The sequence below is a fragment of the Lissotriton vulgaris genome, chromosome 8, assembly GCF_964263255.1.
Source record: "Lissotriton vulgaris chromosome 8, aLisVul1.2, whole genome shotgun sequence".
NCBI classification, from domain to species: domain Eukaryota; kingdom Metazoa; phylum Chordata; class Amphibia; order Caudata; family Salamandridae; genus Lissotriton; species Lissotriton vulgaris.
Genome location: NC_141696.1, coordinates 1,361,055,648 through 1,361,080,563, shown reverse-complemented (window position 1 = coordinate 1,361,080,563; position 24,916 = coordinate 1,361,055,648). Strand labels below are relative to the sequence as shown.

General features: G+C 43.7%; 1 protein-coding gene across 1 annotated transcript in view; it reads left to right on the top strand.

The window, feature by feature from the left end:
• Positions 1-9,959: 9,959 nt before the first annotated feature.
• The window catches only part of DEUP1 (deuterosome assembly protein 1), a 388,243-nt gene continuing 373,286 nt past the window's right edge, over positions 9,960-24,916 (top strand). Inside the window, exons 1-2 of the mRNA XM_086935316.1 lie at positions 9,960-10,003; positions 12,626-12,694. Of these exons, the coding sequence (XP_086791442.1) occupies positions 12,651-12,694 (44 nt within the window). The 5' untranslated portion in view covers positions 9,960-10,003; positions 12,626-12,650. The remainder of the gene's footprint in view (positions 10,004-12,625; positions 12,695-24,916) is intronic.

The following is a 24,916-nucleotide window of genomic DNA, read 5'->3' as shown; positions in this document are numbered from 1 at the left end:
ACAATGCACTAAGCCTGGAGATGGTCTTCCCAGGGCCAATGGAAATTTTATCTCCAGACATGGTTGACCAAGGTGATAGGATGACACTAACAAACGATAGACGTAGGGTCAAGTGGGGAAAAATAGTGGAATCCCCAAATGAATTAGTTAATTATATTATACAATCCTTCCTCTGTTTTTGTAGGTTGACGCTCTAAACACCCAACCTCTGTCTACAGACTATAATGAAATATTAAGGTCCCTACACTCAGACCTGGTCTCTAGCCTAACTGAGGTTTTCAATCCCAAGGCCCGCATGAGGAGGAAAAGGGCACCAGTTTCTTCCTGGTACAACTCAGCATGTAGAAAGGCCAAGTCGGAGCTGGTTACGGCTCTCAAGACTGGGAGTAACAAAGCTTTAATACGTGAACTGAGACTGTATTACAAAGAGGTAATGGGATATGCGAAGAAGGATTGGGATCTGGAAAGGTGGTCTAATTTAACCACCGCTTTAAATTCGAGGGATGCACGCATATTCTGGTCAATAGTCACCACAGGCTCTGGAGAACCAAAATCTGCCATAGAACCCAATATTGATGCAGTGGAGTGGGAGTGGGAAGACCATTTTAAAGGTTCATATTCAATGGAATCAGGTATGGAAAGTAGCTTGGTACCCGCAGCTCTAAATGACCAGCAGGAGGAGCTACAGTTTACCTTGGAGGAGGGGTGTCATGCGATAGGGAAACTTGCAGTTAACAAACTCCCGGGAGACCTCTTCAAGCATCAACCCAGGATTTGGGGCCCTTATCTGCAAATTGTTTTTAATGCTGTTTTGAGAGGTATGGAGGTACCCTGTACTAGGCTGGGAACGGAGATAGTCCCGATCTATAAGAAGGGTTCTCCTCTGCTCCCGGTCAACTACAGGCCCATCAGCCTCATTGACGTCCAGGAAAAAATATTCGCACGACTCGTCCTGGATCGCCTGTTGGCATGGATGGAGGAAAACGAAGTCCTCAACCCGTTCCAGGTGGGGTTCAGGAGGAACACTTCCACCATGGATCAGATCTTTTGCCTAAAACTATTGTATTGGATAACAGCAAAGATTGAGGGTGGCAGCCTCCACATGGTGTTCGTGGACCTCCGGACCGCCTTTGATCTAGTGCCTCGGGGGAAATTGTGGCTGTTGCTTCAGGAATTGGGTGCTCCCCCCCAAATCTTGAATGTCTTGATGAGGTTACATGAGGGGAACTATGCGCAAGTAAGATGTGGGAGGAATGGGGCGCTGTCAACCAGGTTTCCAGTTGCCAGGGGGGTGAGGCAGGGGTGCGTTTTGGCACCGACCCTGTTTTGCCTCTATGTAAACGGCATAATCTCACATCTGGATGATGTCCCCAATAATGATGCGACTAGGTTGGCCGGCAGGAGGGTGCCGGCGATTCTGTTTGCTGATGACACCCTCCTTCTTTCCAAGTCCCCTATGGGGATCCAACAAATATTGGACGGCTTTGGGGATTTTTGGCGAAGCCGTGGCCTGGAGATAAATGCTGACAAAACAAAATTTATGATATTTAATCCTCCGGCATCCAACCGCCCTAACCCTACCCTGGGTTCTGTGAGATTGGAAGGGGTTACGACTTTCCAGTACCTAGGGGTCGTACTGCATGAAAATCTGTCCTGGGGACCGCAACAAGTAAAATCGCAAATGAAATTGTCCCAGTTGGCGGGGGTATTCCCACAGTTTCCAATACATTGACATTTAAGCCAGTGAGCCCCGCACTGGAGATTTACAAGACTCAAGCGAGGGCCGCGGCCCTCTATGGTGGGGAGTTATAGGGGCACTCTTGTAGATCCCAAATCCCCAAAATGGAAACTAAATTCATTAAGACAGCTACTTACACTCCCGCAAAGCACCCCGCTTTTACCCTTAAGGCTAGACTTGGGGCTGAGACCCATAGAAGATGAGGTAGCATTAAAACCCCTCAGGTTCTGGTGTAGGCTCTGGACAACGCCAGATCTGCTGAATTATAGGCAAGAGCTCACGCAAATACTAAGCTATAAGATTGCAGAAAAAATTCCCTGGCTTCTGTTCATAAAACATTAATTTCTACGATTGGGATTATCTGCTTTGTGGCAGGATCCAGAAAGGGGCTGCCGCGAGGTCTCGCGCAAGTCCCTTACTAGGATTTTTATGGAAAAAAAACTCAACTCTGTTCTATCTGACTCGCATGCTGGCACCCTGACCAACTCCTTTTTAGCATTTAAAGTTTCGTATTTTTTTGAGGATTTTATGGACCTTGTCTTTCCGATTTTAGCTAGGAAACTTTTTACACAATGGAGATATGGCGCTTTACCCTTAAGAGCTTTTACAAGCAAATGGTCAGCCTCTACTGACAAGTCTTGTCCAGGATGTAGCTGTGACGTAGAGGATGAACTTCATGTGCTCTTCTTCTGTCCAGCTTATAGCAAATCCAGGAAGTATTGGCTAGTGCCCCTATGTAAAAATTTGGGTTTTATACACTGTATACACGCCTTTAGAATTCTAAAAATTGATACTTCTAGACACATCGTATTTGCACTTTCTAAGTACTTGCTAGCATGTGGTTTAAACGACGACGTCTAACCGACAATGAATGTTAAGGATCAAATACTTACAAGTTATTGTACTGTAAAAATGTGTCTTTACGCTGTATGAACCTTACTATTTATTGTGTCCATTTAAATGAATTCTATGCATAATCTTCTTTTAATCTATGTTTTATTTCTGTACTCTTTTATGGCAAAAACAGCCAAAATAAATATTTAAAAGTAAAGTAAAGCAAATGCAAATTAAAGCAGAAATGTTCCGAGTCAGAAGTTGGGGGTTTAAAAAGCAACATGTGTGAGGAGGAGTGTTGGGTGGGGTGTCTAAAGATACTGCTTGACCATACTCCAGCCCTGCCAGCCCATTCTGTCAAGTGTTATTAACTACCTGGAAGTAATAAAAAGTGGATCCTAGACTGGATCCTCCAGCCAAACAATCTTTGTGGCATTTTACCTCACATCAAAGATGTGCTGATAGGGCCACTGTGTATGTCAAACAGTCTGTGGGTCTCTGCTCTTGTATTTTTCGTATTGAGGTCTTGTTAAAGACTCACTGTAGGTAATTTTGAGCTAAAATGTCTGCCACTAACAGTGCTACATCCGTAGTCCACATTGTGGGACATGTTGGCCGGTCAGAGCGCTGCGCCTCCACAAACTTAATCATATCTGTTGGCGGTCTTTATAATACGGTGTTTCTGGCAAGCTACTCAAAACATCTCGTATGGACAGACTTCAGTATGTTGAAAGGCTAAGCTGCCCTTCCGCAGATCAAACACCGATGTCTGCAACAGAGCACTTCAGCACAATTCAGAACAGACCTATATCATTGCAAACCAGGGCTATGCATCACTCTCACCAGCTGCGGCTCCTCCGCTGTGGCAGAGGAGCATAGCCCCCTTCGCCCCCTCCCCCAGGGCCGGACTGGCCGTAGAGGGCGTTTCCCCGGTTGGCCGATAGGGGGGGGGGGGGCAATTTAGGGCCCCTGGGGGCCATTTATGTTATAGGGCAGTTTTTGCAGCAAAATCGGCCCCTGTAACAAAATCGTCCAAAACCGGCCCTGGCAAACAGGCAAACAGCACGGCCGCCCCCAGGGGAGCCAGTCGAGCTCTTTGCCAGGGCCAGTTTTGGTTCCCAGTCCGGCCCTGCCCTCCCCCCGCCCGCCAGCCGGCTCAAAAACAGCAGGAAAGGAAAAGTAAAATGATAATAAACACTTTTTATTATTGTTTTATTGTTCATGTCCTGTGGAGTCTCTGGGGGCAGAGCCATGGGGACGACAGGTCTAAGGAGGAGTGGTGGTGCACTGTGATTAGTACGCATGAAGGTTTGCCAGCCATATCAGGCCGGCCAAACTGTCATGTGCACTTAAGCTCTCTCAAACTCCAGCTGCATTTCTGGGTTGGAGAGAGCAGGCACCGGCTCCCAGTCTCCCTGAGAGCGCAAATCCAGAGTACTCAGGCCAATCCTGACTCTGCTCGCATGGCATGAGAGCAGCGTCAGGATTGGCCGTAGTGGAGTCAGGGAGCCTGTGCAGCAAGTAGAGGAACAGAAGAGTGTGACACGACCGGCTGTAGTTACATTTTATTTTTTATTTTGTGTTCCCCCTGACCACTTCCCACCCCCCGCCCTGCCACTCAAACACAACACCAGCCGCTACTGACTCTCACACCTGCAACACAGACACGGGAGAACTGTAAACTGCACGTTCGCTTTAAACCTCCAGGTGTGATTCCTCAAACAATGTATGATAAAAAGTTACGTTTTACTCCAACACCAGGACTGTTCAAGCAGTAGAGAAAATGCATTGCACATAAATATTAATAATTTATGGTGCCATGTATTGCAAAGTATACTTCAAATAAACCTCAATATATGTAGATTGCAATGTGCCCTTCAGAGATAATCTCACAAAATTATTTTCAAAGGCACAAAGCTTTTTTGAATGTCTGTGATTATTAAAATTGTTTATATGCGTAACCTACATAGTGCCAGCCTGCGACTTTCTCGAAGTTTCAGAGCACTATGACGCACTATATTACAAGCAGAAACAGAAAAACCATGCAGCAAATAAAAACAAGCAGGTTAAATGAAGCAAAGTCAATAGGTCTCGCCTATGTCAGAGCTATTGGCTTTAGCAATGCATTTTAGTCATGTTGCACATGAGCGTGGCTGCTGTTCAGCATGGCTAAAATGTGGTAGAGGGGGTGGGCAGATTGAAGTAGATTGGGGTGGGTTAGATTAGGGTGGTGTAGATTGGAGCAAATTGGCTCATATTGGGATGGGTAGATTGGCGTTTGATGGGTGGGTAGATTGGAGTGGTTGTAGATTGGGGAAGATTGGAATGGGGTAGATTGCAGCATATTGAGGTAGATTGGAGGGGGTAGGTTGGAGTAGATTAGAGTGGGGTAGATTGTGTAGATTGGAGTGTTGTAAATTGGGGTAAATTGCAGTGGGGTATATTGGGGTGCATTGGAATGGGGTAGATTGGAGTGGGGTAGATTGCAGTGAGATAGAGAGAGGTAGATGGGGTAGATTAGAGTGGGGAAAATTGTGATGGATTGGAGTTGGGTAGATTGGAGTGGGGTAGGTTAGTGTGGATTAGATTGGGGTGGGGTAGGTTTGAGAGGTGTAGATTGGAAGGAGGTAGATTGGGGTGGGGTAGATTGAAGTGGGATAGATAAGGTAAAGACTGGAGCGAGGTAGATTGGAGTGGGGTGGATTGAGGTAGGTTGGGCAAGGTAGATTGGGGGTGGGGTAGATTGGGGTGAGGTAGATTGGGATAGATTTGGGTGGGTAAATTGGAGATGGGTAGGTTGAGTTTGATTGGGTTGGGGTAGATTGGGGTGCAGTAGATTGAAGTCTGGTAGATTGGGGTAGAAAAGATTGGGTGGGGTAGTTTGAGGTAGATGGAGGAATGGCAGATAGGAGTGGAATCGGTTGGGGTAGATTGGGACTGGGTAGATTGGGGTGGTGTAGGTTAGCATAGGATGGGTGGGTAGATTGGAGTGGTTGTATGTTGGGGTAGACAGGGGCAGATTGAGGTAGATTGGAGTGGGGTAGTTTGGAGTAGATTAGAATGGGGTAGATTGTGTATATTGGAATGTTGTAGGTTGGGGTAGATTGAAGTTGGGTACATTGGAGTGAGGTACATTGGGGTGCTTTGGAAATGGGTAGATCGGAGTGGGGTTCATTGAAGTGAGGTAGAGAGAGATAGATTAGAGTGGGACATATTGTGGTGGATTGGAGTTTGGTAGAATGGAGGAGGGTAGATTAGTGTGGGTTAGATTTGGATGGGATAGGTTTGGGAGGGGTAGATTGGAGTAAGGTAGATTGCAGTGTGGTAAATTGGTGAGGGTAGATTGGAGGGGGTAGACTGGAATGGATTAGATTGGGTGGAGTGGGGTAGATTAGGATAGGTGGGGTGGAGTATATTGGGGTGTGGTAGATTGAGGTACAATGGGTGGTGTAGATTGGGATAGAAAAGAGTGGGGTAAATTGGGATAAAGTGGAGTGGGGTTGATTGGGGTAAATTGGAGTGGAGTATATTGAAGAGGGGTATATTGGAGTGGGTAGATTTGATTGGAGAGGGGTAGACTGGAGTTGGGTAGATATGGGTGGGGTAGATTGGGATTGATTGGAGAGGGGCAGATTGGAGTAGATTGGAGTGGGGTAGGTTGAGATAGATTGGAGTGGGGTAGTTTGGGTAGACAGTACTAATTGGAGTGGGGTAGATTGGAGTATGGTAGATTGGAGTGGGGAAGATTTAGATTGGGTAGAGTGCATTGAGGTAGAATGTAGTGGGGTAGAGTGGGGTAGATTGGGGTATATTGAAGTGGGGTAGGTTGGATGGAGTAGTTTGGAATGGGTTGGGTGGGATAGATTGGGATGGATTTGAGTGGGGCAGATTAGAGTTGGGTAATTTGGGGTAAATTAGAGTGGGGTAGATTGGTGTAAATTGGAGTGGGGTAGATCGGGGTATATTGGGGTGGGGTAGATTGGGGTGGAATAGATCGGGGTGGATTGGGGCAGACTGGGGAAGATTGGAGTAGGGCAGATTGAGGCAGATTGGAGTGGGGGGTTTGAGTAGACTGGGGTAGTTTGAGTGGGATAAATTGGGGGAGATTGAAGTAAATTGGAGTGGTGTAGATTTTGCTTGGGTAGATTTTTTTTTGGAGTGGGGTAGATTGGCTGCAGTAGATTGGAGTGGGGTAGATTGGGGAAATTGTAGAGGGGTAGATTGGAGTGGGATAGATGGGGTAGACTGGAGTGGGATAGAATGGTTGGGGTAGATTGGAGTTGGGTAGAGCGGGGTACATTGGAGTGGGGTAGATTGGGAGGATTGAATGGGGTTGATTGGAGTTGGGTAGATGGGGTAGATTGGACTAGTGTACATGTGTAGAGTAGGGTTGTTTGTGGTAAATTGAGACAGATTGAAGTGGGGTAGAGTAGGGTAGATTAGACGGGGTGGAGTGGAGTGGGATATATTAGGTGGACGGAGTGGAGTAGATTGGAGTGGGGTAGATGGTGTGAATTAAAGTAAGGTAAATGGGGATAGATTGGAGATGGGTAGATGGGGTAAATTGGAGTTGGAAAAAGGGGGTAGATTGTGGCAGATTGAAGTGGATGGAGTAGGGTAGGTTGGAGCGCAACGCGATGAAGAAGGGGAGAAGTAGCACATGGAGGAAATGGGAGAAGCAGTGCCATGAAGATGGAGGACCAGCCATGCGATGAAGAGGGAGGAGCAGCAGTGCCATGAGATAGTTAGAGCATTATTGTGATTAACCCCTTCGGTGCTCATGACGAGCTCAGCTCGTCATGAGCACACCCATTAACATTATGGCCCAGCACAGCAGGGGAATATCTTCAGCAACCAAGGTGTTAAGTGCATGTTCCTCTATATTATCTGTGAGGCCAATTTGCTTTGAAAAGTGAAAAAAGTCTTTCGGGCCCAGGACACATTTATCCCATTCCAGGTACATGAGAAAAACACAACCATTCATTTTCAAATGCTTGGCAGCTGTTTTAAAAGGAGGTATTCTGTTAATAAAAACGTATTATTTTTGTGTCATTTTTTGTCGTGCATAAAATTTGTGTTGCTCCAGGTGAAAAACTGCAATATTGGAATATTGCTTTTCACTGCATATCACCTCCATTTCTTACCAGTCTCAATCAGTGGTGTTTGCTTGTTATTGCATTAGGAAAAGAACCCAAGTAGCAAGCACAAGTGCAGTGTTTAAACACAAATAAATGGTGGAGAAGGATGGGGTACATAAAGAAAAAACAGGCAGGGGGATGAGACAGAAAAGAAGCAACAGAGATGGGTTGGTAGGGGAAAATAAGCAACACAAATGGGGGCAGGTGGGAAGCGACACGGGGGATTGAAAACACAAGCAATCGTATGGAGTGCTTAAACACAATTCAAACAGTAGCTCCAAAAACGGGAAAAGTGGATGGACACAAGCACTTGGTCCATGCTCTAGAGGAGGGCCAAACACAAGTAGAGACATAACGTAAACATGCAATGACGAATGGGAGTGAAGAATATGAGATCAACGTTGAAGTGAACAAATGGTAAGCTAGGAGTGGGCTGTAGCTCACTAACTGTAAACAATATGTTTCAAAGAGACAGTGCATGTGCTGTCTAGTCAGTCAGTCAGTCAGTCAAAATACTTTATTCGGTTCATCACAAAAACCTTAAAAGGGGAGAAGATGTGGCGTTACTGCCAAAGCTGCCAACTTCGGATATGGGGAACCAGGGTTTCAGTCTTGACATTGGCTCAACATCCTGTGATTCTGGGCAAATCACTTAATCTCCCACGCCAAAAAAAAACTGTAAATCGCTCTAGTACGTTGGTGTTGGATCAAGTTGCTTGCACAAAAATGGCCAAAAAAGAATAGTGCCTCAATCACAGCACAAGCAGCAAAAGGACACTAATTAAGATAAACAGTAGCAGCTGGTTCTTGCTACGAGGGGCAGGGGGTGGGGGTGAGTGGCGGCATAGGGGTTGCGAAGTGAGGGGGTAATAAAAAATAATAATTAAAAAACAAAACTTCCCTTCAGCCAGCCGAGTCCCCCGTTACGCTCGTCTGCTCCTTCCTCTTCTTCAGGCACAGGCTCCCAGCCTGCCCTGCGGCCAATCCTGAGCTTCGGGATTGGCCTGAGTGCTCTTGATTAGCGCTCCAGGACAAACTGGGAGTCTGTGCCTGCTCTCCCCAACCCTAGCAATAGGGTTTGAGATAGCTTCACACGGAATGAAGGTTCATATGGAGTAAAGGGAGTGCCCACACCACTCCCCTCAGTGTTGTTACCCCCAGGTCCCACTCCCAAGACGACAGGAAAGGAGAAATAAAACAAGTGTTTTATTTTTCCTTTCCTGACGTTTCTTGGGGGTGCGAAGCTTCTCCCCCATATAGGAGGGGGCCGTTGCTGAAAATAAATCAATCTGTACTTGGTCCATTTGCCACAGAAAGAAAATCATGGCAGCAAAGAAGAATGATATTGATGTAAACAAATGGTAAGTGATGGGCCGTGAGACTGCCCGTTACCAGAAGCGCTGGCCAGGCGTGGAACGCCCATTGGACGCAAAGGGCTTCAGCCCCTCTTCACCCCCCCTGTTGTGTGTATCAGCCCGGCTGAGACAGCTTCCCGGACGGACACACACACACACACACACAGCCCCACCGAGTACTTCACAGGTCTTTAAAAGACCATTTACTTTCTAACGAAGTTTTGTTGTGTTTTCACCCCTTCTTAGAGCCCCTGCATCTCCACTCTGCATATTGCTGGTAGAATCAGCCCCTCCCTGAAATTTATAGTAGCCCCCCCCCCCAAATGTGGCTCTGGTAGCGCCTCTGGCGCTGACCCTGCCCAGTAGCATCGAATGAAGATCATCGCTACAGACCAATTCGGTGAATAGACAAGTGCCAAAGTGATCACAGTAATCAACTGATCCTCAGTTCCAAAGTCTAAATTTAACTGTATTACATTACGATTGCCCAGTTGTGACCCTTCGAAGTGCCGCTGTAGCCCATGCATTCCATGGAAACTTCAGGCTAAGTTCACATTGGAAGTCAGAGTCTTAACCGACACGGAAAGTGGAGTGATTGAGAGGTATGAGGTGCCCGGAGGAGCAGGGGGTTTCTGCCTAGCATCCTCAAAATAGGGTCCGGTCCCTCTGCAGTCGGGTGAGCAGCACGCTGCGGAGTCCGGGCCCTGGGCTACACTCCCCCCGGCTCCTTCTCACACCTCTCCTCCATGGACCTCAACTCTGCTGACGCCGTCGCTATGGCAACGGACGGCGCCACCAGCGGCCTTAAGAGCGCCACCGCTGGCCGGGCTGGCGGGAGCCGGGCAGGGGAGGGCGGGCCGTGCGCGGCAGACCAAGAGCTCCAGAGCCCCAGAGCTCACGACAGGCGACAGCAGAGAAACGGCAACCTGTGACGGCAGGTGAGAGGGGACGCTCTCCCCAGGGACTGCGGCTCAGAGCAAAGAGGGAGGGCAGAGAGAGAGCAGCGCTCAGCAGCTGGCAGGTGCCTGGGCAGCAACGGGAGAGTGCAACTCGTCTTAGCGGTCAGCACACACACAGATAAAAGGGCTTAGGGGTCGAGGGCACGGTGTCCGGATAGCACCGAGCAGCCCGGGCGCAGAGTGTGCCACGTTTGTACTGCTTTCTTTACTGAGCTTTTTTATATTTCAGAGTTTACATGAATGCACGTAGAAGACAGGCACACTGAACAATTCACTACTTTAGGCACAACACTTAAAATGGGAACACAATTCTGAATTTGAAAGGGAGAGGACTGACACTTCTTAACAAGGGCAATACTTTAACTGGAGGGTATCGGCACTTCTCCTTTACAAACTGTCCTGGGCTGGGGAATAACGATTATTTTCACTTCTAATTTCCAATTAAAGTACTGATTTGAATATATTTTTCTTCCATTGAAAAGAAAAAGGAAATGGATGAAGATTTCATTTAGTACTCCCAGAACCTTTTAGGGAAGTCGCTGTAAACGCAAAGTTTGAGCATACATGTGCATCAGAGATTTGACTTTATAAACATTGGGCCAGACGTATCAAGGCTTTTGCGACTCGCAAAGGCCGAAATTCGCAGAATTTCTGCCTTTGCGACTCGCAAACGGCCGATTTGCGATTTTTCATATGTATTAAAAAATCGCAATTTAAGGAATCGCAATTATTTGCGATTCCTTATTTTGCCATAGCATTTAAGGAATCGCACATTTTGCGATTCCTTAAATGATATGTATGACACATTTTTGGTTTGCGAATTTGTGTTATGAAATCGCAATTTACCACCAACTTGTAGTTGGTGGTAATTTGCGATTTCTTTTAAAAATGCCCTAATTGGTATTTGTGAGGGTGGCATGTGACACCTGTGTGCCACATGCACACACATGTAGATTTCAGGAGTGCAGCAGGGTGTCTTTGAGACACCCCTGCACCCTTGAAATAATTCTCAAATTGCGATTAGCAAATTGCGAATTCGCAATTTGAGAATTATTGCATTATAATTCCTATGGGCCTCCTGGCCCATAGGAGTGCATTGGAAATTATTATTTATTTGCGAATTCGCAAATTGCGAATTCGCAAATAAAGAATAATAAGAAATCGCTAAAAAATAGCGAATTTGTACATACATACCGTTTACGAATTCTAAATAGCGATTCGCAAAAAATCGCTATTTAGGATTCGCAAAACGGTATCTTGATACATCTGGCCCATGGTCCCGTAGCGTACGTTGCTACACACCAAACGAATGTCAGAAAATGTATTTACTACTTAAGGGACAGCAAGCAACACGTCCCTATGCGACCAACTCCTGGCCCCACACCATTGATTTTAGCTGAGATCAATCAGTCTATACTTAATCACACACTTTTAAGTGCTAAAAAAAATGGTCACGTAAATTTAGCCACGATGTACCCTTTTTTCCCACAAAAAATAATACACGAGACGCTTAAAACCATAATATAAAAAATAATCTGTCGGAGACAATGGGCACTGGGGGGCTAATTTATGAGCGCTTTCGTAATTTTTGCACCACCGGTACGTCACTTTTTGTGACGCATCAGTGACGTAAAAAATGTGCCTTGTTGCACCATATCTACAAAGTAGGTAGATGCGTCACTTTGTAAACCCCTACGCCACATTATACCTGCGCCAGGTATAATGTATGCAGGGTGGGTGTTCTGACGCAAGTAAGGGTCATAGAAGTGACGCAGTGATATCTGTAAGATTTCACTGCACCACTACTGGAAGGCAAATGCGTCAATATTTTACGCCTGCCTCATGGCAGGCTTAAGACTGACGCAGGTATATTTCACATGGGACTTGCCCATGTGTAATGACGCATTACTAGAATTGCGTCACTTTTGTGACACACTCCAGCAACGCGTCATTTTTGCGCCTACAGATACGTCAGAAATACTGATGTATCTGTAACTCCTTGCGACATGATGCGCCATACTGTAAATATGACGCATCTTTAGTGTCGCAAGGAGGGCGCAATGAAAAGTGACGCATCGCTGTTTTCACGCAGCAATGCGCCACTTTTCATAAATGAGGCCCTTGTTGTTTAACAGGGCCGGACTGACTACCGGGCGTTTTGGAATTCTGCCAAGCTGGGGGCTGATTCCACTGCGGTGGGGGCTGATTTCGTTCATGAAGACCTGTGCGTACTTCGAAATAATGAAAGCAAAACAAATTTCATTTAGTACACGCAGGTCCCCATCAACGAAATCAGCCCCCAGCTGAGCAGCATTCCACTATTGGCCCTTGTAAACAACTAAAAGACTCACATTGAAATCATCAGAGTTCTCAAACCTGTGCTAGAATGGTTGAGCTAAAGAATAGCAGAACATTGGCTTGCAAGTCCAACATGTCACAATAGAAAAATCATGTCAGACGATTCTCAGTTCCATGTCCAGTGTGTCCACTGAGGTAGATTCCTTCACGGATTCAGCATCAGAGTAGAAGTCACAGCTAATACTGCTCATAGCATCTTTACAGAATGGTGGATTTACTTTTTGTCTTTTTCTCCTTTGACAGACTTGAGAGAAAGGCAGCCAACGGTATGGCGCAACAGATGGAGAGCTTTGGGCAGTTCTTTCAACTGAGGTAAGGGTTGTACTTCGAGGAAACTCTAAGCAGGTCACACTGTGGACTGAGGCAGCGCATGGCTCTGATGACAAGTCCCGGTGATGCCATGAGGCTGCCCCCCCAAACACACGCTTCTTGATGATATATTTTATTGCAAACTGCTCTTGAGGGTTCATCTTTAGAGGGTTAGAAGAAACTACGTTACGTACTGTGTGCTTTAAAATAAGCATAAACCTAAACATAGACCAATCCCCTCTCGACCACCCTGGTTGATTGCAGACTTGCCAACTTGTAATTTCTTTTGCACATTGCAAGAGGAGGTGGGGCCTTGGAAGACACTAGTACTGGAAATGGGGGTGGGACCTGCAAATGGGACAAATGCTTTCAGTCTGTTACAGCCCAGCCTAAGATGGTATGGGGTAAAATGGGCATGAGGCTTAGATAGGTGGGTGGCCACGCCTACATTTGCCATACACATAAAACGTTACTGACGTTTCTTGCTGTGTAACCTGGGGAGGTTGTGAAATCCTGACAGGTTGTGAAATATGTGGAGAGCATCACACACAGGCTGGAAACCCCCAGGTAACTGTTTCCAGCTCACTTTGTGCTCAGCGTGTGATATCCTTTCCTTTACCAGGTGTAAGGTAAGACTACAAGATGGAATTGCAGGGGTAACTGTAGGACCTAGCGCAGGGGAGGAACCAATTGAGGAGGAATCTAAACCAACATTTGATTGACCCCCAGAAGTATCTAAACCAACATTTGATTGAACCACATTTGGTTGTAACCAATGCGACCAATCACACCCCTCCTGAGTAGATACATTTTTCCTCCTAGTAATTAAGTCTGCTTGGTCCGCAGTCAACTTTGCCAGTTGTCTCACGTTCCACCAACCTTTGTCCCCCAGGAAAACAGCATTCTTGCTGACTTTAGCAATTTGAACAGGACTTGAAAACATAGACAACCCTTTCGCAACTTTATAGGGTTTTTTGATCATAACCCAATCCCCCACAAACATTTGTACGTCTTTCACACCCTTCACCCTGTCAAAATTCTCCTTCATTACTGCCTGCTTCTGTTTACCTGTAACGTCAATGTTATCCCTAGTTGAAGAAGGGAATTGTTTGCTTTCCACCTTCTGTAACCAAGCGGGAAACAACGGAGAATGTAGTTCCCTACCCCTCAACAATTGAAAAGGGGACACTTGAGTCGTACAATGAGGAGAGACATTATAATTCCAAATTTTCTTCTCCAAAAACTTAAACACGTCCACACCAGAGGCAATAGCCGTTTGAATTCCTTCTTTCAAAACCTTATTACCGCGCTCTACCAGTCCATTGGAAGAGGGCGAATAAAGAGCCACCTTCAGCTGCTTTACATCGTGAGCATATGTAAAGTTGGTGGTGATCCCAATGAGTCCAGGACAACGTTTACAGCCAAAGAAAGGTTTATTCCAAGTTAGGTTTACAACACAGGAGGAGCGCCTCATCAGCCAGGAGTCCAAGAAGCAACTCAAGTACCACAACGGACACCTGGCTTCTGAAGGCTCCCCACATTCAAAAGAACACATACATACATTCCGGTCGCATGCAAGCATGCGACCTGCATGCACGAGCTTAGCACGAGTACATTACATTATTAGCACGAGTACATTACACTATATCACCTTCCCCCTTATGCAAAGCACAAAGGAAAAACCAAATTAAAAAGCAATGAATTCATTAAACCTCGCAGGGGGTTTTCTGATACGGCCACTGCGACTACAAGATGGAATTGCAGGGGTAACTGTAGGACCTAGCGCAGGGGAGGAACCAATTGAGGAGGAATCTAAACCAACATTTGATTGACCCCCAGAAGTATCTAAACCAACATTTGATTGAACCACATTTGGTTGTAACCAATGCGACCAATCACACCCCTCCTGAGTAGATAAATTTTTCCTCCTAGAAATTAAGTCTGCTTGGTCCGCAGTCAACTTTGCCAGTTGTCTCACGTTCCACCAACCTTTGTCCCCCAGGAAAACAGCATTCTTGCTGACTTTAGCAATTTGAACAGGACTTGAAAACATAGACAACCCTTTCGCAACTTTATAGGGTTTATTGATCATAACCCAGCTTCAAAAAACAGCTGTTAACAGCTTGTCCGTGAGGCGTGTGAATCGCCGAGGTGACACGCAGATAATGAAGCAAGACGTGTGAATCGCCGGTAAAGTGCAAGCGCCAATAGTTGAAGCTTCCGACTTCACTAAAATGGCCGCCGTGCGTAATACGTAGCGTCGTAGACGTCAATCTCAGATCCCAGAATCCCAAGCGAGAAGAACAGACGCGCTGCGGCGGGCTGCGTAACTCAGAGTTCCAAGAAGTTTCAATGCGTCACCAGGAGATCGAGATTCCAGGAGAATGTCCAGCGATGAAGGTTCCGGTGGAATGGCAGAGAAGAACTTCGCGTTCAGGAATCCATCCACGGAAAATCCGGTAAGCGCGCAATTTGAAATGTGCAAGCGCTTCTCACGCGAAGACCCAAAGTCATAGAATCGAGCCAGCAATCAGCAATTGTAAACCAAAGGCAGTTGCGATAAAGTCAAAGGGTGAACAGAAAACAACCTCCGACAACTGCAAAGAGTCTCCCATGAATTAAAAGAGACAAGCGATAAATTAAGATTTCACCCAAAAAAATCCGCTCCTCACGTCGGTGAAAATCTTGGGAAAATGAACATATCCGTATGAACATCCAGCAGTGTAGTCACCCAGAGCCACAATCTAGAGTTGCTACGAAGATTCTCAAATGCCAAATTAAAAAAAAATAAGAAAAATCATCTTAGCGTGGGTTGGTGAAGGAAACAATCCCGATCGTCGCCAATATGTAAAGTGGGTGGTGATCCAAATGAGTCCAGGACAACGTTTACATCCAAAGAAAGGTTTATTCCAAGTTAGGTTTCCAACACAGGAGGTGCGCCTCATCAGCCAGGAGTCCAAGAAGCAACTGAAGTACCACAACGGACACCTGGCTTCTGAAGGCTCCCCACATTCAAAAGAACACATACATACATTCCGGTCGCATGCAAGCATGCGACCTGCATGCACGAGCTTAGCACGAGTACATTACATTATTAGCACGAGTACATTACACTACACCAGGTGACCGTGTGAAGAGATCTGATATCGTGTGGCACTCAACAGCACTGTGTTAGTTGGCACATCTGTAATTGATTGATTGACTGATTGATACAATTTACATTGCACCCACCATCCAAGTGATCAACTGGCACCAAACCTTTTCTTCTTCCTGCTATCATTATAGAGGGCAGATTATGAAATAAGAAACATTTAATAAACAGCATTATCCAGAATTAGATAGTCTTAGCGCCTAAAGGATTGGCCAAATGGTATTTAAGACCAAACCCCCCAACTTACAGATCTCGGCCTTTGAAAATTCTGATAGCGCTTGACAGGTGATATGGACCTTTGCCACCGTAGCACGAATGGAGCTGGAACAAAACACAAGTCATGCATAAATCATCAACTGACAGACACTTAATATTCAGTCAATGAAGGGAGGTTGAATACGTTTTCAAAACTTTTATTTATCTTAAAGGATTAGTACGGTTTTGTCATCTTTATTCAGATTAGTCAAGTTTACAGAAATATCAAAATAAAGGTTGATTACTGACAGAATAAATAAATATAGAGTACTCCATAAAGGAAATTGTCACTATCTAGCTAAGAACCTAACCTACTCTATGCAGAGAAACCCATGAAGAGTTCTTTCCAGAAAAGAGCAAGATTTCAGGGATGTATGATGTAACAACGCGTGTTATTACAACGCGTGCTGTTACGTCGCAGTCTTTACAACGACTGCATGTTAGCACGCTATGCCTTTACAACGCAAGTCTTTACATCGACTTGCGCTAGGTGGCGTGCTAACATTAAAAAAGGGTAATTTACTATTCCAACTCCAGTCCACTTATCAGTAGGGAAGGTGTTGGGATAGTAAACTACACCATTTTTTAATGTTAGCACGCCATCTAGCGCAAGTCGATGTAAAGACTTGCGTTGTAATGGTATAGCGTTGTTACATGCGGTCGTTGTAACGACCGCGATGTAACAGCATTGCGGTGTAATAACCGCGTTGTAAAGGATGTTTCCCAGATTTCAGGGCATAGTCAAAGACTTTCCATGTAGAGTCGTTCTGGAAACTCAGCCCAGCTTCTCTCAGCTGCAGTAGCAACCTTTAGAATATCAATGATAAAGGATTGGTCATTTCAGTAACATTGATCAGAGAGGTTAGAATAAAGTCACCTGTAGCAATAGCTGTCGGTAACAAAGGGTGAGGGTGAAAAAGAGTGACTTTCCTATAGCAGAGTCATGCAGGAAGAAGAAATCTCTCCTAACTCTCTAGGAACACTTATTAATATAAAATCACACAATAATGCAACAAAACTTACTAGGTGTCCAATTCTCTCAGCCAATGGAAGCCTCTTATCTGATGGTGTTGTCAACATCCATTGCTTCTCCTCTCGATTCCCATGATAAACATTCACACCAGTATATGGTAAAACTCTGTTTCAAGTGTTAGCAACGTGGAGGAACCTTCTTATCTAAGCTTAAATGTGTGTTCTGTCAGTGTCTATTGTGAATACAATAGACAGTTAGATGCGCTGAAACAAATATCTCAATGATGTTCTAGTGAAGCATTCATAAAATGGAACTACATTATAGATCATTCTAACAGACTATTCATTATGAATTCAACATGTTTCATTGTTATAGGAATGATCTAATCCCAGTTTATGAGGGAAGCAAACGTAAAGTTAAGTCTGGAAGATCCACAAGTCACCGGCCTTTATGCTATGCCAGCCGGTTCATGAGACATGTATAATAGCCCCGACCACTAGAGCTTCGATCAGATCTACGAATATTACCTTGGCTGCTAGGCTGTCAGCAGTCTTCATGGGCCGACTTCGAGTTAATTGAACTTTGTACTTTCCATAAACATCACTTCACGGGGTGCTTCCATCCACGAGAACAAGCCTTATGACGAACTATTTTACTAACTATGAAGAACTACTTTACCTATCAGTTTTTATTCCCCTGCAATTTTATAGAATTACAACATATTTTGTAATCTTTTATCATTATTTAATGGTGAAGCTATATTATGTGAATTAATGTTTTACTTCTTTGCGAAGGTTTTAATTAATCATGCAATAAAGGCATTATTATTAGAATGATCTAATATGGTGTGATGAAGCTAAGGAAACATAAGCTTGAAGTCAGCACATTCTTTAGCAAGATGTTGGCGCATAACAAAATGTCCTAAATAAATGTCTACTTAGCTGTGAGCAAGAGTCAAAAGAAAAAGGCTTGGGCCTAAGGAAAGGGCATATTTAAAAATGATAGCCTAGTACAAAAATAATTTTCTTCATATTATTTTCATATACATTTGGAGCAGGAACATTTTACTAATATTCTATTTTCTATGTGAAAACATTCTTCTATGTGAAACTATTCTGCAGCAGTATAGACGCGTTCTAAAAATGCAATTCTAATATAGTCTGCAAGTCAACATTTGCTTTTATAACTCATTCCTTACAATCCCGCCCTTCTGAAGATTTTTAAATCCTAATATAACTTTGTTTTTATATGCCAATTCAAGTCTAGAAAGCACTTTCATTTTCAGATGTGTCTCGTCATTTTCTTTTGATTCCCCTATTAAGTATTGGTGGCTTAATGTAGTCATTATTCATAATTACTCATAATCCCATGTCCTTTGTAAACATTTTTTTCTAAAAATCTTTCCTGTCCTTTGCACATGAAGTACCTACAGCTCAGAAATAGTACAATAAGAAACATTAGATAGAGTCCTATTATCACTATTGGAATTAGTATTGCTCTCAGGATACCCTTCCCATTTGTCGAGAACCAATTCCCGGTAATACTCAATCTTTTCCCAAATTTTTCGTACAAATTTGTGTGTTTCCAATTCATATAATTCGGGTTCTAATCCTAAAATGTTTCTTGCATAACTTTCTATCTCTTTGCTCTTGTCAGGTATCAAAGCACAGCAATGTGTTAATTTCAGCATGTGGCAGACTCCTCCCTTCTCAGCGAGTAATGTCTAAAGTACGTTAGTCCTGCAAAACCATGGACCTTATAGCAATTAAATCAGTGTTAATAAATAGTAAAACTACAGATGTGCTGGTTGCCCTTTTGTTAACTATAGTAGCTAATTTTCTTATCTTTTCATCATTTAGGATCACTCATACAGGTGGCATCACTGCTCTGCTATATCTCTTACTAAACCAGCTAATTTGCTTGTGCAATGTTCCTGTCTGTGTGCTGGTGTTAATGCTAATGAATCTAAGCTTGTAATATGGTACATCTTCAGAATTAGTATTCCTACATAGCAAGTACCCTCCCAATCGGCAGGTAATAAGAAGTGAGCATTCTGTCCACAAATGTAGTAATCTCCTGATATTGCATTTTCATCCCCTTCTAATATCTTCCATGTTCCCCTTGTCAATTTGAATGTGTGTTCATAGCTGCTGATCCCTACATGCCTAGTCCTTTCTAGTGCCCTTCTTTTCTAAAAGCAAACCTCTCCTTTGTTCAGCTGTCTAGTCTAAGTTTAGAGTAAACCATTTTCTTTCTAAATTAGTTTTCTTCTTTCTTCTATACCTTCTCAAAAACGTCTGCCTACCGGTTCAAAGATGTTGTCATGTTCATGTATCTTTCCTCTAAAACCAAAATGTAAGTCTTCTTTGCAGGTTGCCTTAAGCATGTTAGATTTTTTTTGTAAGCTTTTACTCTATCTATAGGCATATGTGGTAAGAAATAATACTAACTGTATCCATCCTTTTAGCTTGCGGGTATTAATTCATGCTTTCTATTAAAGGCACTTTAGATAGTACTAAATGATAATTAGAATAGATGTATTCAAAATGTCCTCACCTATAAATTAGTGATAGCAAAATGCTACAGGAAACTGCATAAGACAAAGGTATGTGATAGTATGTGACCTCTTCAGAAACAGAAGTTGGTAAGTGTGCGCATACATAGCAATCCTTAACATCCAGGGCATTAGTGTATTCTTATACTAATCTAGAATATACATTAGTAGAGTAATCATCTTTCTTATAACTCACAAGCATTTTAGCAAAAATACTATCCATAAAATTGTGTGTGTTTGTACTAGTGACTTTTGTGCTTGATGACTCTGAATCAGGTGGTAGGCAACACCCTATTAGTACTATTGTGATAATTATAACAGTTATTACGAAAACCACACCCATGATACATTTACATTTATTTCTGATGCAACACATTGTTCTGAGTCAGTAATAGATTATCTTGCTGTAGAGGATTAGCTGATGATCTTCTTAAAGCTAGTAAGTTTATTTTTTCTCTCTCTCTTAGTACTGCAGTTCCCTAAGAGACAATCCTTAACCCTACTCTGTGTTCTTCTAAACTGTTATCTCTGTTCTTCTGTAACTTTCATCTCGGACCAAGGTTAGTCTTCTGTAAAACAAATAGTTAAAATAACAAACATCTAATAGGCACAGTTCACAGTTTTTCTTCTGTTTGCATTGTTTGTTTTTCTTTTTCAAATTGAGTTATTCAAATTGTATGTCTTTGCAGTTCAATGAGGTTCTAATAGTTCATGAATCATGTTACACAGATCTTCCAAAGGATCATTCAATGCCGCATTTATGAAGTAGGACCATTGAGGTACTGAATAGCTTAGGCAAGGTGTTTGAGTCCTTCTAGACCTTCTTATGACTTGATTATTCCGATCGAAATCACCTTCGTCTGCTGTGTTCGCCCTCCTCATGCACTGTTTCTGGAATCTGTGCTATTGATGAGGTTCTCCTTAGTCTCTGTTTCCCAAGACTTCTTGGCCACTCTTCTTGGCGGTGTACTCTCTTTATCCCAGACCTTGTTCATTCACTGGGATTTAGTTTGTTTCTTTGCTCTGCTTCACTGATACTTTCAGTTTTCAGTTAATTCTCTATTCCGTCCTGCCACTCTGCGTCACCTCAGACACTTGGATTGTCTTTAAGATTGCTGATCTTCACCCCTTTCTTCTGCTTCTTTTTTGTACTTTGACAGGTGCTGGCCCTGCAGTTCTAGGTGATCTCTCAACTAGTGGTGCGACCACTAATGCTCTTCTCTCTAAATCATAGACCAAAGGCACTTCTGCATTGCTCACTCTCTTGATATGTGAGGCATGTATCCAATTTAGAATTCCACCACATTTAACAGCATAGTTTGTAGCCAGTATGACTTGCAAGGGGCCTTTCCATCTGGGTTTAAGACAAGTCTTCCGAACGTGCTTCTTGAACACGACCCAATCCCAGGATTGAGGTTGTGGCACTGTTCTTGGTGAGGGTCTCGAGTGGCAGCTGATACCTGACCACATCAGCCATTGTCTTGCAGTAGTACAATATCATATCCTCTGTGATATTCACAAGGGCGTTTGCAGGTATATCAGGCAGTCTCATAGCCCATTCCCTTTAGAATTTCATGGGGGGATAATTCTGTCTTCCTGTCTGGTATACTTCGAACACTCATCAGCAGCAAGGGTAAAGCATCTGGCCATTTCAGTGAAGTTGAAACACAAACATTTGCCGATCTCAGTTTGATGTTTCTGTTCCTTTGGTCCACTATGTCTGATGCTTCTGGCCTGTAACTGTCGTGTAACTTTTGTTCGATCTGTAGAGAAGCACATAACATGTTCATTACTTCATTGTTGAAGAGTGTCCCTCTATCTGACTCAAAGACGGACTGGCATCCAGAATCTTGGTATGAGCTCTCGTAACAACAGTTTAGCTACAGTGAGACTGTCATTTCTCCTTGTTGGGTAGGCTTCCACTCATCTTGAGAATACACAGATAATCAATTGTATATATCTCAACCCATTGTGCACAGGCATCTCAATGCAATCATCTGTAGTCTGTTAAAAGGGGCATTTGATCTCCCAATATGTGTCCTTCAAACGTGTGTTTTCTTCCCTACATTTAGCTGTTGACAAATAACACACCTTCTGCAATTTTCATCAGCAATTATTCAAAACCTGGGGTTGTACCAACTTTGTCGAAAGAGTCTCACCATTAAATCTCTTCCTAAATCTGTATATCCATGGTAATAATGTGTCATTGGAAGCAACAAGCTATCAGGCAACACTAGCCTTCTACCTGCTGACACCCAGATGTCATATGCATCCTTTATACAGCCTGACCTGATTCACCCCTTCTGCTCTGCCTCAGACACATCGTCTTGCAAACTTTTCAATTCGTCCCAAGTGTCATTTGTTTTCATTATCATTGCAAGAACATTTTCTTCCTCAGATTTTCAAGTGAAACCTCCATTAAATGTGCATGCCATGCTAGCAGTGTGCAATACCTGGCTACGGAGTCAGAGTATCTGCTGCCCCTGGCAATATACCAGCTGCCTGTTTGATGTCCTGGACATTTTACATCAGCAATTTCACTAGGCATTTGGAGTGCATTGAGCAAGATTTTTTACTTGTTGTCCATTTCGAATAGGGGTACATGTGGATGTTAGAAAATTAAATAATTGACCAAAATCATACATTACTCTAATTCAATACTGGCTATTCATAAAGATGGTGACTCTCATTTGAGCACTTCAACTGCAAGATTGGGTGAGTGCAATTAACTCAGCAACTGGTGCAGAGAAAACAGACTTAAGCCAGGAGCTTCTATCACATAATTTATGGTGCACAGAGCACATGCTGCTCCTAATGTGCCTTCATTTCCTCTCAGGGAGGAATCATCCACAAATAGGACAGGGTCAGGCTGATTTAGTGGTTCCTCCTTAATATCAGGTCTGGGCTTAGTGCAATCATGAGCGAACTCTTCACAATTTTCTCTTTGTTCAGTTACCGGCAATACATTCAGTACATTACAACGTTTCATCACCACATTCTCAAAAGCTAGCAGATTGTGTTCGTACCTTGTCAGCCTATTGTGTGTGAGGTGCCATGTTTTCATTCGAGTCCACAATAGCGCCATGACAGTTAAATTGTGTCCCATCTCTATGTTCTTGCTCTTTTCCAAACTAGGACACAGGTCTTTGGGCACCTTAATGAGTCTGTGTCAAAATAAATAGTGTGTACCCATCTCTATCACTGCAAAATAGAGTAAACTCGTTTGTATATTCAGGCATTCCCAGAGCAGGGGCATGGTCCAAATTCTCTTTCAAATCTAGGAACGATTTTGTACGTTCATTGTCCCAAGGAAGCAGATCAGACACATCTCGGTGTGTCAGCCTCGGTGCTTTGTCATCAAAGAAAAGTATGGTATCCACTGTCAATAGTAGCCAACCATTCCCAGAAACATCCTGATTTCTTCTTGTGTTCGTGGTGAATTCATCTGTAAGATGGCTTCAACTCTCTCTAGTGACACCTTTCCGACACCATTCATGATAATGTGTCCCATATATGTAACTTCTTTTTGACGGTACTGTGGTTTACTTGTAGACACTTTGTGTCTGTTCTCTGCCAGGTGATTCAACAGTGCAATGGTGTGGTTCTTACAAGCATCACATGCATCTGATACTACCAATAGGTCATCTATATGTTGAACAAGAGTAGACTCACAAGGTATTGGCAATTTTCAAAACCGCAAGTGCCGAAGAGGATTGATCGTTGCAGTAACATTGATCAAAGAAGTCCGAATAAAGTCACCTGTAGCAATAGCTGTCGACAACAAAGGGTGAGGGTGAAAAAGAGTGACTTTCTCGTAGCTGAGTCATGCTGGAAGAAGGAATCTTTCCTCACTCACTAGCAACACTCGTTAATATAAAGTAACACAATAATGTAACAAAACTTTGTAGGTGTCTGTTTCTCTCAGCCATTGGAAACCGCATGTCCGATGGTGTCGTCAAAATCCATTACTTCCCCTCTCCATTCCCACTGTTAACATCAAGCCGGTATATAGTAAAACACTGTTTCAAGTGTGGCAACATGGAAGAAAGTTCTCATGAGAACCTTCTCATCTGACCTAAAAGCTGCCTTCAGTGTCTATTGTAAATACAATAGCTAGTTAGATGCGCTGAAGCAAATTTTTTAATGATGTTTTAGTTAAGCATTCATAAAATATGTCTAAATTATAGTTCATTCTACCAGTCTATTTCATTATGAAATCAGCATGGTTCATTGTTATACAAATGATCTAATATGGGGTAATGAAGCTAAGGAAAGTATTGCTTGAAGTTAGCACATTCTTCAGCAAGATGCTGGTGCTAGGCAAAATGTCCTAAATAAATGTCTACGTAGCTGTGAGCAAGAGTCAAAAGAAAAAGGCTTGGGCCTAAGTAAAGAGGCACATTTAAAAATGATAGCCTGGTACAAAAATAATTGTCTTTGTGTTATTTTCATATACATTTAGAGGGGGCATTCTGGAAGTGGTTGAACAACGCATTCAAATCAAATCTGCAACCCTCTCTCACAAACATCTGGACCCAAGCGTGGGAAAACCACATATACGCTCTCTACGTGGACTCACCAAGTGAAGACAGCATAAGTCACAAACCGGTTACTTTCCCTAAAATATGACCTCGCTTAGAGCCACTGTATGCATCAAATGGCCAGATGGAAATAAGAGCAGATATGGTTGTGCACATTATGAATAAAATGCGCCCAGGAGGGGCACCAGTCCCATACGGCATACCCCCAAAGGTATATAAGGGAACAGCCTCTAAATGGGCATCTATTATGGCACCATTATTTACAGAGTATAAAGCGGGAAGGCACATTAATGAGTCATTGAGAAGTGTGGCTCACCGATTAGAGCTGCAGACCCTGAGGCAGAGGTCTGGTCCGGACCAGGGTTCAATCCCCGTTGCGGCAGGGTCTTGGGCTCAATGTCCTCGGACCCGATAATTCTCGCCTCGGTGCCTACTCTAATCATGGGTTCCACTCTGCAACTCTGGGCAATAGCTTGCTTAACCTCCACACCGGCCCTAACAACGCTAGGATGCGTGGCTTCACCTTGGGGGTGCCCAGGAGTGGACACCTCACAGGAACAGGCCAGGAAGGGTTCCTCAGCGGTATTCGTACAGCGCTTAGAGACCCCTGGGTGATAAGCGCTTTACAAATCCAAAAACATTTACATTGACGGGCTCCCTTTTAGTACCAATACATAAAAAAGGAACACGTTCAAACCCAGAAAACAAGCGCATGATTGCCCTCTTGGATGTCGATGGGAAATGTTATGCC